The sequence below is a fragment of the Gymnoscopelus braueri genome, assembly GCF_963280865.1.
Source record: "Gymnoscopelus braueri genome assembly, chromosome: 2".
Taxonomy (NCBI): Eukaryota; Metazoa; Chordata; class Actinopteri; order Myctophiformes; family Myctophidae; genus Gymnoscopelus; species Gymnoscopelus braueri.
Genome location: NC_137604.1, coordinates 4259335 through 4275039, shown reverse-complemented (window position 1 = coordinate 4275039; position 15705 = coordinate 4259335). Strand labels below are relative to the sequence as shown.

General features: G+C 39.4%; 2 protein-coding genes across 3 annotated transcripts in view; one reads left to right on the top strand and one right to left on the bottom strand.

Moving 5' to 3' along the window:
- galnt7 (UDP-N-acetyl-alpha-D-galactosamine: polypeptide N-acetylgalactosaminyltransferase 7) overlaps positions 1-15705 on the bottom strand; it is a 550610-nt gene that overhangs the window by 119349 nt on the left and 415556 nt on the right. The window lies entirely within an intron of this gene.
- LOC308104564 (uncharacterized protein) lies at positions 4624-15596 on the top strand (the record flags this gene model as incomplete). Its single annotated transcript, XM_080455008.1, has 14 exons — positions 4624-5208; positions 5713-5777; positions 13186-13248; positions 13724-13771; positions 13958-14005; positions 14190-14252; positions 14382-14432; positions 14548-14613; positions 14686-14751; positions 14837-14896; positions 15055-15102; positions 15228-15287; positions 15377-15424; positions 15541-15596. The coding sequence occupies exons 1-14, from the start codon at positions 5012-5014 to the stop codon at positions 15594-15596; spliced, it is 939 nt and encodes a 312-aa protein (XP_080311134.1). The 5' UTR covers positions 4624-5011.

The window sequence follows — 15705 nt, the reverse complement described above, 5'->3', positions numbered from 1 at the left end:
GGGCACGAACCGCCGGCGCACGGCCATCGCATTCGCTGCTGCTGCTATCCTCCGCCGCCTCCTCCTCCTCATCCTCACTGTCGGCCTCCCCCTCCTCCTCCCTGTCGGCCGGGTCACGGGCACGACCACCAGCAGCGGAGCTGGCTGTGCTATCCTCCGCCGCAGAAATGTAGTTTCTGCTGGGTGAATCTCTTCTCATCTTGCTAATAGTGCAGTAAAGGCAAGCCTCTCTCTCTTAGTTTGTGCTAATTTACCTGCTAGGTGAAGACGGGAGCCGGCAAAACTTATACGAATGGGAGCGCGCTGCGAGTACGAGCGGCTGCGCACTGCCTGCGAGTATTAACCCCCCCTCAAACTCGCGCCCCTCCCCTCCCCCCCAACAATGAGTGGTTCTCCGAGCTAGACAGCTAGTACCCAGTGAGCCATAGTCGAATATTAGACGTCCGTTTTTTTTTAGACCTAAATTAGCTGGTCTAGAATCGGTCTATAATGTAGGCCGAATTTAGCCAACTGAATTTAAAGCATTATTCCATAAATATCGATTAAAAAAACAACTAAGTTGCATAACTGATCTCCAATTATTGGACAAAAACTATTTGAATAGCCATTGATCATTATACAGTATAGTTTAAATTTAGCCAAGATTTAGAAGTTTAAATCAAAACCATATATAAACGTCTACATTTAGACCAGTTTTAAACCATGACATTTATTTTATTTTTTAGACATGTTTTTGAAAAAGGTTTTTATTAGGACGCTAACAGTATGTTTAGAAGTACGTCATGAGGCCTAACGCCCCGTGTGCCACACTACGTCAAATACGTCATGAAAAAAACAAACAAAAAAAAAAGATTTTTTTTTTTTTGAAAAACATGTTCAGAACCCAAGATATGATGATTTGAAGATTTGCTGCTCCATTCACTTCTTGTTTAACTTTTTACTGAAAAAGGCTGTATCTCGGCTCCTAAGCACTTTTTTTTTTACAATTAATTTTGGTTGTGGCACAAAATTCCATAAATAAGCATGGCATTGAAAGAGTTGTTAATGGTGATAGGCCAGTAATGCAAATAGTCCTTTAAAATATATTTCTATAACGGCAGTTCGCACTATTTGCGGTCGAGGACAGCCTAAATCAAAATAAACTCGACGTGACTGCACACTGCATCATTTTATGAGGAAAAAGCTATGAACGGAAAATATAACTATGTGCAGTGCCCAACGCCAGCAGTAGGGGGCAGCACCGTTGTCTCGGTCCAGCGTTGCCAGATTTTGCGAGAGAAATAAGCAGCCAGGTCTATGAAAACAAGGCCAAAGCAAGCGACTCTAGGCCACATGAGAGATATCTCATATATTATTTATTTATTTATATATATACGATCTACAAGCTCACAACGGATCTTCATAGAAAAACTTCATAGAAAAACAAGCCCAAACTAGCGTATAAGAAGCAGACATGGCAACACTACTACCGGAAGTTGTAATCTACTGCACACAATACACCCGCGGTCGGTTCGAAGATTTGTTTGTTTATTGGAGACTGAGCGTCGAGCGTCGTACAAAAATGAGAGAAGAGAAGAGAAGTGAGAAGAGAATCAAATAAAATCAAGTTACAACATATAACCTCTGAATTCAGGTGAGTGCAAAAAGATGTTATTGAACAGATGTTTAGTCTTGCATTGTTTGGCCATATTATCACCGTTCTGGACCAGTTAGCGTTAGCTTACTTTTAACTAGCTTACAAGCTAGCTTGGGGTTACAATAACATGGCTTGCTATCGACTGCACGGCTTTTTTTTTTGTATCGATTCGGAAGAAATGTCCTTCTGACACAAACCTTTAGGTCAAATGGGTCGCTTCGCGAACGTTAAACGTTAATGAAGCATGATTGGATGTGCTACACAAACGCAGTTAGCCCTGTCGACGCGATGCGCCGCGTTGTGGCCCTTTTCAAGATGTTTTGGCCACTATCTCTCGAACAGAAGGTCCAATCTGTTCAATTTAAAGCTTGTTGGATGCGTGACTTTGAGGACATTAAGTATATAATGAGTCATTTTTGGGGTTTCGGCTCCAAAGTATGTTAATTGACTGTGCTGGCCCAGTTAGGGCCATTGGAATGCTTAAAGGTAGGGTATTTTCGGGGAGATTAAAAAGTACTATATTGTGATAGTAATCATTGCTACAGAGCGTTTGCTTGGTCACAGGGGTCTCTCCAGCTCTTTAGTAAACACAATATAGTACATTTTCAGGTTGATGACCAAATTTGAGCCAATCAGGAGAGGGCACTGAAAGTGCATTTTCTGTTTAATAAAGAGGACACATGGAGACTCCTTTTACTGAACAAACACTCTATAACAATGAGTACTATCAGAATATAAAGCTATTTAACCCTTATTTCATACTGCTCATGCATTTATTTTGATGGCACCCTCCCTGCCTCCGCTTTGCTTAGCCCTAGCCCATGATATGAGTATAATTATGTGGCTATTCAATACCTGATCCTTAACTACAGAGTCTACTGATAAGCCACATAAAGGCTTACTAGTAATTCAAAAATTATGTCTAAAAATGGTACAATAATAAATTATGATTATCAAATAGTGTAGACTACATTGATGTTGACCTTCTGAAAATGATGGTTATTTGGCAATCCATAGTCCGGGGCTCCTTGTACATCAATTGCTGCATCAATGCAGTGCGGCATGGTGCCGTTCAGTCTGTGGCACTGCTTAGGTGTTGTGGAAGTGTAGATCTGCTGTATACAACCATTCAGAAATTAGTGCCAGACACATTTTATTGCAAGCTATTGAATGTTAAAAGTATTAGTGTTCTTAATGTTTTAATTTTTTTATTGAGGATTGATTGCCATTTAATTGTGAATAGTGCTATTTCTTTTATCCATTGTGTGGTAGAACTTGAGTGCAACTAAAAGCAGTAGATCTATAAATCACAATTTGGTATCTGTAATATTGTTTTCTTTCGTTTTCTTTCGTTTTCAGCAACATTTAATATGGCCTCTAATTATTTAAAAGATTGGAGGAGAAAACGGACTAGGACGGGTGCCTTTTTAGAAGAGTTTGACAGTGATGAAGACGTGACCGATTCACAGGAGACTGTTGAAGCACAGGATTTGGGCGGGACACAGGAGGAGGGTGGTGCAAGTCACTCTGGTACATCTTTTGGTCCAAGTATGGGTGAAGAGCCTGATAGACACGATGACTATGGTTATATTGAGTACCCAGATACAAGTGACGAAGAAACCGAGCTTGTTGATCTAGAATCACAAACCGAAGAGGAACAGTTGAGTCTAAGACAGGATGTGGCATCTTGGGCCACTGACACAAAGCAGACCCACAGCAGTGTAAATAAGATGCTAGCGATCCTCCGCAAACATGGCCACAATTTGCCCAAAGATGTCCGTACACTTTTGCACACTCCACGTTTTGTAGACAGCAGTAAGAAATGTGGTGGTGACTACATTTATTATGGACTTGAGTCAGGCATCCGCAAGTACCTGGAGCAATGCCCGAGTTACACAGGAGCATCATGTTGGACATAAATATTGATGGTGTTCCCCTGTTCAAATCCAGTCTGAAACAATTTTGGCCAATTTTGGCCAAATTTCACAAATCTGACCCTTTTCTTGTGGCTCTATTTTGTGGGAGTAAAAAAAACGGAACCAGTAGAGGAGTATCTACAGGATTTTGTGCAGGAGTTAGTAGACCTTCAGGAAAAAGGCATTGAGAATGAAGGGGTCCAGTTGGAGGTCAAGATCAACGCTTTCATCTGTGACTCTCCTGCAAGAGCTTTTGTCAAGTGCATCAAAGGCCACAATGCTTATCATGCATGCGAACGCTGTGAAGCTTTGGCCGTCCGGGTGGACAGCAGGATGGTCTACACAAACCATGCTACTTGTGAAAGAAGAACGGATGACAAATTTCTGACTTTTCTCATTCAAGGTCCTGCTGAGTGCAGACTGCCCAAAAGAGCAAGAGACGAACTATCCAGCAGATTAATGGCACTCAGAGGACAAATGCCCTCAGAATTTGCCAGGCAACCAAGGTCTCTAGTAGATCTCGATCGGTGGAAAGCCACAGAATTCCGGCAGTTCCTACTCTACACAGGTCCAGTTGTGCTGAAAGACATACTGTCAGATGACCAGTATCACCACTTCTTGTGTCTGACAGTAGGTATGTCTATCATGCTTGAGTCTGATCAGGAGCAGAGATAAGCATATCTGGAGTACTCCAGGGAACTACTGAAGTACTTTGTAGAGAACTCTGCTGAGTTTTATGGGAAAACCTTTTGCGTGTACAACATCCACAGCCTGCAGCACTTGCATGAAGACGTGGTGGGTTTAAAATGCTCCTTGAACGACATTTCAGCATTCCCTTTTGAGAACCATTTGCAGTCTATCAAGAGAATGGTTCGAAATGGCCAAAATCCAATTGCACAGGTCACAAAGAGAATTGTGGAACAGGAGCAAGCAAAGCCAACCCAAAAATCGTCTCTCAAGAGGTACTATGTCTCAGCAAAAACCCGAGACAGTTGCTTCATCCTTGAAGACGAGATTGCGTTTGTGAGGGAGAAGAGGAGTGATGCTGGTGGCTGATGTCATTACACTGGATGATGCCAATGATCTGTTTGACAAACCATGCAAGTCCAAGATCATCAACATTGCATACGTGGACAGACAAATGGATCAAGCACATCGACGACTGCTTGATAAAAAACAATTGTTAAGGAAGGCTGTTTGCCTTCCACATTCTGAGGGATTTGCCATCTTTCCACTTCTACACAACATGGACTAAATGGGCATTTGTGAAGTAAAGGAACTATTAAAGCAGCACTATGTTACTTGTAAAATTGGGCTCTCGCAGTGACTATCACCCACTTAGCAACACAGCAGAACATAACGGCAGGAAACGGCTCAGAGATTAGGTAAATGGCACAGTCACCCATCCCGGCGTAATACCCATGGACAAAAAGTAGCGGAAATCAATGAGCCTGCACCGATGGCTAGGGGCCTAGTAGCTGATGAACACATCGGTCAACCACCCCAGCAGTGCACCGGAACATTATTGGCACATAACAGAGGCTCTGTGGCTACATCAAAGAGCCCAGCAGACACGCACCTTCTTGGCAATGCAGAGACTAAACTGGAAGCCCACCTGCAAACACTGTCTGTTAAAGCAGTAAGAGCAAAACAGAGGTATGACATCGCCAACGCCGTTCTCCAAAAATGTAATCACGTCAAAGTACTAACGACATATTATGCGTAAAGAAGTGATTGTCATACAACATTGAAATCTAACAAATGTGAAGAAGCACCCTGTAAATGGCTTCACTACCATTTCACAGATGAAAAATATTCCAACAAAGAGCACACTGTGAATTGCAATGACAAGAGTGACTGAATCTCAAAGAAAGTTCAGTAATGCCCCTTTTCTTGGCTGGGCCTTTACAGCAATCAACCACAATTTCAATATATGGCATAAAATGTATATATTTATACATTTAGAGCCTATCTAGCAGATGTAGTGGGCCATAGTGCACAATCTGCATTGTTTCATAATGCACATTTTCAGCCTGTCTAGTGAAATGTGTTCAATGACTACCGCTCGTATGTTTACTATTGCATAACATTTTTCTTATTTTTTCTGATAGATAAATAATGAATGATGAACAGAGATTAATTACATTTTTCAATTTGCAGAATGGCGTCACAGCGGAGAACCACCCGCACCATCAAAAGGAAAACCTACCCTGATTGTATAGAAGGTAATCGGCTGTTATATTTCTTTGTTTGACATTACACATAACGTACACATTCTGACTACCCATTGCTATTTTTTTAATGTATTATATTGACAATCTATTGATTGATTGAATTGATTGAATATTTTATTAGGCAAAAAATGTAAAAAGCACAGTAACAATTAAAATACTTTGTCTAACAGGTCCGTTCATAAAAGTCCTTGCGGACTTGTTTCCAATGAGGGCCTTGGTATTCAATTCATAGGCATATATAGTGGCACCACAGTTCAAATATCATTACAAAATAAACAGCAAAAAAAAAAACACTACGTACAACAACAAAAAAAGAAAAAGAGGGGGGGGAAAAAAATATATGTACAAGAACAGGGGGGGGGAGGGTCTGCTGTCTAACGGGAAAATGGTACTACCTCCTCCTTTAACCTCCTGAAAGGTGATTTTTGCGGCTCTTTTAAATGAGCCCAGCTAACTGCATTTTTTGAGGGATGGGGTTAGACTATTCCAATCCTGGGTGGCAGTGCTGTAGAAGGAGAATTTGCCCATGTTTGTTTTATGGGTGGGTGGTACCAAATTGTTGTTAACGCTCCCTCTGGTATTGTGACTGTGGGTGTCGCTAACCTTTTGGAGGTATTTATTCAGATATGCGGGAATAGGGGGCATATCGGGCAAATTTTCATTTACAATTTTGAAGGCCAGTCTCATTTTTACTTGTTTAACCCTGTCTTCCACCCTGAGCCAGCCTAGGCTGGCAAAATGGGTGGGAGAAAGGTGGGTCATGGGCCCCAATCCGAGGAGTAGCCGAATCAGTTTGTTTTGGGAGGTTTGAAGCTTAGTCTTCAGTGACACTGAGGTGTTGGAGTATCAGGGCCCCAGAGAGGGTCCTGAGGGCCTGAGGGTTGACAAAAGAGGAAACTCTGCCCATAAATTTGGTTCTCTGGTTTACTCTTTTGACCACCTTTGTAGCCATGCTTTCACCTGTCAGGTATTTGTCAAGAACACAACCCAAATAGGTAATCTCTTCTTTGCTAGAGATAATTGTGTCATCGACTTTGACCTTGAAATTTAGTTTAGTTTAGTTTAGTTTAGTTTATTTTGATCCACATCAACAATTTCACAAAACATACCCCACTATAAGCCAATGGTTCATGTTGATTGATCAAAAAGGCATAGGCTGAAGCTCAAAGCTTATTTATGCCTATCCTTCCTTCATGTTGTTTTAACTTAGATACATCATTTATAAAGTTCATATTATATGAACACTCAAAGTATTACTTATTTACATTCAAGATGTTACATTGATCGTACTAATCGAACACTCGAAAATATACAATATATACACCCATGTCTTCGTTCTTATACACATATTTACACCCGAATGCGTGCATATACTAATATACACCCATTCAAATATCATACCGTTATATACAAACGCCAACACTACCACATCACACCATACCCCTCAATCCATCAATTTCCTAGTTATTACGCATATACATGTCAGTATCTCACCTCAACATGCCAACATATTATGTTACCATGCTTTACTGAGCAGGCAACACGCCCTAATCGTTATATATTCACATATAACACATGTACACCCATACATACATTTACATACATACATACACACACATACACATATATAAATACATACATATATACATATATATATATATATATATACATACACATATACATACACACCTACCTACACATACATACATACACACACACACCACAACGGAATCCGTTACACCCCATACAATTATTATAATTATGTACTGTATACACTCTATATTTTCCATAAGTCCATTAATTATCGTATCTATATTTCTCCAACAGACTCTGCTTGTACTGTTTTTTAAATTGTATTATATTTTTACATTGCTGAACCACCTCCGGTAAACCATTCCATAGCTTCACTCCACTGACCGATATGCACAAGCTCTTAAGAGTGGTGCGAGCACCAAGATTTCTAAAATTCAATTCCCTTCTCAATTCGTACCTCCCCTCTCTATCCTTAAACAATTTCTGTATATTTCCTGGTAATGTTTTGTTCCTTGCCTTATAAATTATTTGTGCCGTTTTAAATTTAACCATATCCAGAAACTTCAAAGTGTTAGACCTTAAGAACAGTATGTTTGTATGCTCATGATATCCTACCTTGTGAATTATTCTTATTGCTCTTTTTTGGATTGTGCATAATGGTTGAAGGTTACTCTGGTAGGTGTTTCCCCACACCTCCACACAGTAGGTCAGATATGGCAGTATTAGCGTGTTATACAAGGTGTACAATGACTTATAATTTAAAATATGCTTTGCCCTATACAGTACTCCAATACTCCTTGCCACTTTGGTCCGTACATGATTTATATGGGCTTTCCAACTGAACTTATGGTCAATTATTACTCCTAAAAAGATATTCTCATAAACTCTTTCCAATATTATTTTGTCAATCCTTAGCTCAACCTTTGTATTACAGTCTATTTTTTTATTTCCAAAAATCATAAATTTAGTTTTTTTAATGTTAAGTGATAATTTATTTATATCAAACCATAATTTCAGTTTCCCCAATTCAACAGAGACAACTTCCAACAGCTGCTGAAGGTTCTCCCCGGAGCAAAAAATATTAGTATCGTCTGCAAAAACAACACATTTCAAGATACTAGAGACTTTGCATATATCATTTAAATATAAAATAAATAATTTGGGGCCCAATATAGACCCTTGTGGGACTCCACAAGTAATAGCCGAGCTTGTTGATCTATATTCTCCCATCTGTACAAACTGTTGTCTATTTTCAATATAACTTTTCACCCAATTAAGCCCAATGCCTCTAATACCATATCTATCCATTTTTCTAAGTAAGATATCATGGTCAATTGTGTCAAATGCCTTCTTTAAATCAATAAATACCCCTATTGCAAATTCCTTATTATCAACTGAACTAGTTAATTTTTCTATTACATCAATTAATGCCATTGAAGTTGATCTATTGGTTCTAAAGCCATATTGACAATCTGTCAAAAGCTGATGTTTATCGATGAAACTGTCCAGCCTAGCAGAAAAAAGTTTTTCAAGGATCTTAGAGAATTGAGATAACAAGGAAACTGGCCTATAATTTGTGTAAAGGTGTTTGTCTCCTGCTTTGTGTATTGGAATTACCTTAGCTATTTTCATCTGACAAGGAAAAGAGCCTGTTTTAAATGATAGGTTACAGATGTGTGTTAATGGGTCTGCAATAGCATTAATTACATTCTTTATAAGTGACATGTCAATGCCGTTCCAATCTGTTGATGTTTTGTTCTTAAAATTATTTACAATATCAATTATTTCTTTTTTGTCAGTATTTTGTATAAAGATGGTGTCTGCGTTACTTTCAACAAAATATTGAGCACCTCCTGTTTGGGGCGGGGTTATTTCCTTTGCCAGTTTGGGTCCTATACTCACAAAGAACTCATTAAACCCCTCAACCACCTCATTCATGTTGTTAATGGTCTTTTCCTTGTCAACAATATGATCAATATAGTTAGAGTATGTTTTATTCCTAATAATGCTATTTAATATTTTCCATGTACCCTTGATATTATTTTTGTTTTTGTCTAATAATTTATTATAATAATCTTTCTTACAATTCCTAATAATATCCATTAGTTTATTTTTTATATTTTTTATATTTAATTTCTTTATCTCTAGTTCTATATTTTATGAAATCTCTATATAAGGTATTCTTCTTTTTACATGCATTTGACAATCCCCTTGTAATCCAGGGCTTATCATTACACTTTGTATTCCTCCTGCATTTTTGCTTTGGACAGTTTCTTTCGAACAACAGTAAGAATGTATTTAAGAAATTATCATAGGCTAGATCTACATCCTCTGTTTCATATACGTTCTTCCAGTCTTGAGCTAGTAATTCCCTATTGAAAGCATTTAGAGCTTCTTCAGTTCTCAATCTCTTATATCTAGTTAGATTCTCTTCCCTCTTCAGGCTATGGCCACAGTCATAAATCACGAAGACTGGCAGATGATCACTGATATCATTAATAAGTAATCCACTCATTATATTATCCTCCATATTATTTGTAAATATATTATCTATTATAGTAGCTGAATGAGATGTTATTCTACTAGGCTGTGTTATAATAGGATATAGGCTCATACTATACATTGCAGCTATAAAGTCATCAATTAATATATTTTTATTAGGATTAAGAAGATCTATGTTATAGTCTCCACAGACATATGTAACCTTCTGCTCAGTCTTCGTGAACAACTCTTCCATAAAATTCTTGAAAATGTCAATGCTAGAGCTTGGATCCCTATAAACACAGCTGACGATAATATTTTTCTTTTTTTCCATATTAATCTCAATTGTAACACATTCACATATATCATCAATAGCAGTAGTCATACTTTCAACAATCTTGTATTGCAATCTTTTGTCCACATACAAAGCTGTCCCCCCTCCTGTTGTTTTAGTTATTTTTTTTCTATTCATGAAATTTAAATCATAGCCCTCCAGCTCAAAATCCACCCCCCTCTCTAAACTGAGCCATGTTTCAGAGATAGCTATCACACTAAATGGTGTGATGAACTTGCTCAGATATTGTTTAATACTGTCAAAGTTTGCGTATAGGCTCCTGCTATTGAAATGGATAATTGAAAAACAATTATCCAATTTCCTGTTTTTTATAAACTGTTCATCTGTGTAGTAACGACAGTTATTTACATTCGTGAAAAAGTTACTCTCAGGGTCAATGTCTTGATTCAGGTCGACCATGTTAATAAAAAATAGTTCCTATATCCAAATCCAATCCATTTATCATGAGTCCTTTCAAATTCCAACAATCTACCATCACACCCGCTCACAAACGCACCCGCGGCGCTCACACACTGAGAGAGAGAGAGAGAGAGAGAGAGAGAGAGGGAGAGAGAGAGAGACACAGAGAGAGAGCGAGAGACAAATAGAGAGAGAGAGACAGAGACAGAGCGACAGGACTAGAGAGAGAAGGGAAAAAAAAGGCGAGAGGAAAAAAAAAGGCGATAGCAGCAAATGCATGCATTTCGTTTAGTCCATCTAAACAACAGTGGGAAGCCAAGTCCTCAAATGACATTCCGTCAAAAAATATAACTAATGGATAAAAGAACCATGCATGCCAATAACCCCTCTTCATGCATGAAAATAGCCCAATACAAATAAAATAAACAAAAATCCCTTCCATCGCTCCGAAAGTAATCCATGCTTTCCGATAGTACAGTTCCATGCATGCGTGTTTTAATCCAATAAAAATAAAATAACCATTCCATAGCGACAATAGTAATCCATGCTTTCCCATAGTTCCATGCATGTAAATAATAATCCATTCCAAATAACCGGAAAGTAACAAATAAATTATTCCTTTCATGCATTTATTATTTACTGAACTAGTAAAATAAACGATATCCTCCAGGGAAACATGCCATCCACCAGGGTATTGACTAATTCCGTTTAAAAAGATGCATTCCAAAAAAGCTGTATTAGTCCATGCAAAAAGCACTAGGTAAGTCCTTGTAAAGTAATTAGAAAAACAAAATTCTATATATGCCATGAGCGCGAAAAGTAGTCCATGCATATTAAAGCAAATAATATCATTGTCAGATTTCATCATTGGACTCAGAGTCACTCCTTAAGCCAGGGCCAGCAGGCCTAGCAATAGGCCTACCCATATTATTTATATTTGTCCAATTCCTTGATGTCTCTTACCAGTATGGCCTTTGCTGCTTCAGGCGATCCATTTAACTTTATCCACACCTTACAGTTCCTCGTCCAGGTGCGTTGAATTTTGTCTTGTTTTTTTAGGATGCGTGCTTCTCTTGCTATGTTTGCGTTACTTTTTGTGAGGTGATCGTTCAGGTAGACATTAGTCCCCTTCAACTTTCTGCCTTGGCTCAGCAACTCCACTTTAGCTTTACGGTTCACGAAGCGCATCACAATTAATGGTTTGTCTTTGTCACTGCCGTCCTTTCTGGGGAGTGTGTGACATGCCGATATGTCACTTGCATGTAGCTCCATGCCTTGTGTACCAAAAAACTGGATCACCTGATTCTCCAGGGAGACATGCTCACTGTCAGGCGCATCTTCACCCTTATCTCCTGCTACCACACGGGAGTAGGTGCGATGTTTTGTCGCCAAACCGCTTATTAGCAAGTCGTCCATCCTGGAATATTGCTCGAGATCATCAACTCTCTTGCAGAGGTCGGCTATCTGTATATCCTTCTCCTTGTTAGCCGCCTTCAGCTGTCGGACTTCCTCGACTAGCCCCAGCACCTTGTCGATTTCTGCCGACATGAAGTTAAGAGACTTCCTTATCTCCTCCAGCTCTCCTTCATGTTCTTTCTGATCTTTTCTATTCCTCGACATTTCTTTGCCGTATGAGTCACTACCTGTGGATTTGTTTGGCTTCCTTGCCCACTTAAACCACGGGATTTGACGCTTTTTTGTCAAACACTTCACGAGCTCCTCACACACACGTCCTTCATCATAATCAATCATTTACATCCATCTGTCTGAGGGAATGTTTGGTCCCAAAGAGAATGGATTCAGTTTTCCCAAGGTGTAGTGACAGTTTGTTATCAGTAAGCCAAGTACGGATTTTTGAGAGTTCGGAGCTGAGCGCCTCCTCAACTTGCAACTTGTCCTCTCCCGAGATCAGGAGTGCCGAGTCATCAGCGAACAGGAACAATTTGCAGTTACAGGCAGCACTCATGTCGTTAATGTATAGAAGAAACCGTAACGGCCCTAGAATGCTGCCCTGAGGAACCCCACAGCTCACCGGGAGGGATGAGGACATGGTTCCGTTGATGTCAACCACTTGTTCTCTTCCCTCCAGGTAAGATCTCATCCAGTTTAGTGATGTGCAGTCAAAACCAATCGCCCTCAGCTTATCAAGTAAAATTGAATGGTTTACAGTGTCGAACGCTTTTTGGAGGTCCAACATGACCATGCCGCAGTATTTGCCCGCGTCTACCTCATGTTTGATGTAGTCGGTCAGATACAGTAGGCATGTGTCAGTGGAATGGGAGGTTCTGAAGCCCGATTGGAATTCAAACAACAGTTTATGCTCGCTGAGGTAGCTGTTGATTTGTTCTTGAATTAATCGCTCTACAACCTTTGAGATGGAACAAAGGATGGAAACAGGCCTATAGTTGCCAGGTTCTAATTTGTTTCCTTTTTTATGCAGAGGGATTACTCTTGCCAACTTGAAATCCTGTGGGACGTGACACTGGCTGATGGATAGGTTTGTGATTTGGGCTACTATGGGGGCAATAGCAGTAGCTGCGTCTCTGAGGAATCTGGTGGGGATATTGTCAAGGCCGGTGGCCTTGACAATATGTACAATATGTACAATATGTACATGTCATCGTTTTCTAGGTCCCATATATCCATCACCACCTAAACAGGTTCACAAGGGGTTGACTGCAGTGGCCACAACAGGTAATTTGAAATAGTACACATACATAGATAAAGAAATTGAATGTGTTTGAACAAAAAGGCCACCGAAAATGTCAAACTGTAACTTGGCCTCGAAACCAAAAAAATCTGCCATTGAAAGAAAAAAAAGTCCTCGCCAGATTTGGTCTGACACCGCTCAGTTGTGATTGGATTTCACTCCCTCCAAATTAGTGAGGGACCAATCTGTGCCCAGTATATACATTTGGGGCGTGTTTATCAACAGGCTTTTTTGAATTCGCCCCTTGGAAATGCAGGTTCCACACAGAGATTCAAGCAGTGATATTAGTCTGGCCTCGTCAGGCTAACTGTAACTGGCCATATATGTATTTTTGTCTGTAGTTACTAAACAACTCTAACGAATGAATCGTGTATATGTGTAGTGGTTCATTTGAGTTCAGCCGTGAGCAAATAATATGACATGTTTGGAGTAATGTGAGCAATTTATATATTTTTTTAGCCCTTGTCACCACCCAACCATCACAGCCCACCAAATCCTCCACTACAGGTAATTATTATTGCGAATGTATTGTTTTACATGAACAAATGTAAATGGCCATAAGGATTTTTGTCTGTAGTTACTAAACAACTATAATGGATTTATTGTGTATATGTGTAATGTTTAATATGAGTTTAGCCTTGAGCAAATATTATGACCTGTTTGGGGTAATGTGACCAATTTCTATTTTTTAAGCCCTTGTCCACACCCAACCATCAAAACCCACAAAATCCACCGCCACAGGTAATTATCTATGTTAACATGTTTTTTTTATTTTGTCCAACTGTACCTGGCCATAAAGACAATTTATCTCAATAGCTACTGTTTGTCCCACCCCTATTCAGACGATATTGTTCACCTTTCCTTGAGTTGGGGCTTTTTCTTATTTGATTGTTTTTGTGTCAATGTACATGTCATCTGTTTATAGGTCCAAAATATCCATTACCACCTAAACGGATGCGGAAGGGGTTGACTGCAGTGGCCACAAGAGGTAATTTTAAACAGTAGATGTACACAGATAAACAAATTGAATGTGTTTGAACAATAAAAATAAAAAACTCTTCTGCCTAGCATTGTCAATCTACTTGACTTTTATCACATTTTTTAAATCTTGTTATAGGTCCAGTACCTGCCAAAAGTAGAGGAAACATCAACCCCCCTTTGATTCCATGTGAGTAATCTGAGTATGGCCATATCTAATTTAAAAATGGCCTTTTAGGATTAAAAGTAAATTATGAAAATGTATACAATATATATTGAAAAGAATGTTATTGTTTTACACACAGACAACCCATTATCGATGGATCTTTTTGAAAAGGACGACTCGGAGACTTTTGTTGACATGTCAAAATGTAAGGCTAATTTCAATTGTCGATTTTTGTTTTGTAAAATGTTATCTTTTTTATCTCCCCATTTTTTACTAGCATGGCAGCAATCACCTCAGGACACACATGAGTCCTCAGGACTAACAGGAGTCACACAGCTCTCAAGTGAGTTTGTAATCTTGTCCTTTGTAGTTTTTGGGTAAACTCATTTGAGTTAATTAAAACAATCTGCAATAATTATCCTTCCCAGGTGAGTCACTGCTCACTCCAAAAACTGTGCTGACGGCGCCTCGCCACAGCTCCACACCAGGTATATACTTCAATTTTATGTTAATTGATTTCAAACCATACCCCTTAAGCCCGAATGGTGAATAGATATTGTAGCTGTAAATCTCAGCATGTACAAGTATTTATGTGCAAATAGAATCTCAAATATTAGTATGTTCTCCACTATGTTTTCTATAGTAGGCCATGACAACACACCTGTGTTGTGCAGGAGAGGAAGAAGTCCACAAGGTACCTACATGGAATGGTTAATGTTTTATATATCAGTGATTTCAGTTTGGACTTGATTTGTTAGTTCTTTACCCGGCTGTAAAGCATATCATACATGACTAATGGTGTAATTTCTCTCCCAGCAGATAATCCAAGGCACACACCACTGGTCCGGGCACCAGTGAAAATCAGAGGCAGGACACAAGGTATACATTTTGATACATATAGCAATGGTCTCAATGGTGCCGGTGTAAGTTAGTTAAACATTCATTTTACTATCCCCCGCCCCCAACAGTGGATACTGCCATGAGTCCGGTCCGCACCAGAGGCAGGACTCCCGAAGGTACATATTGATTCACTCTAGTGTTTACAATAGTAGTGTTGTTTACAGTAGTATGGGTGTAAATAATATATGCTTACACCCATACTACTGTATGCCCCCCCCCCCCCCCCCCACAGTTAGACGCAGTCCAGTACTGACTCGAGCCAGGACCCCACAAGGTAAATTCTATTGATTATAGCAGAGATCACAATGGTGATTGCTAAACGTGGAGGTAGAACAGCTGTAACCCCACAAGGTAATGTCTGAGTACAGCGTGGATCACAAGGGTGATTGTGAAGTGT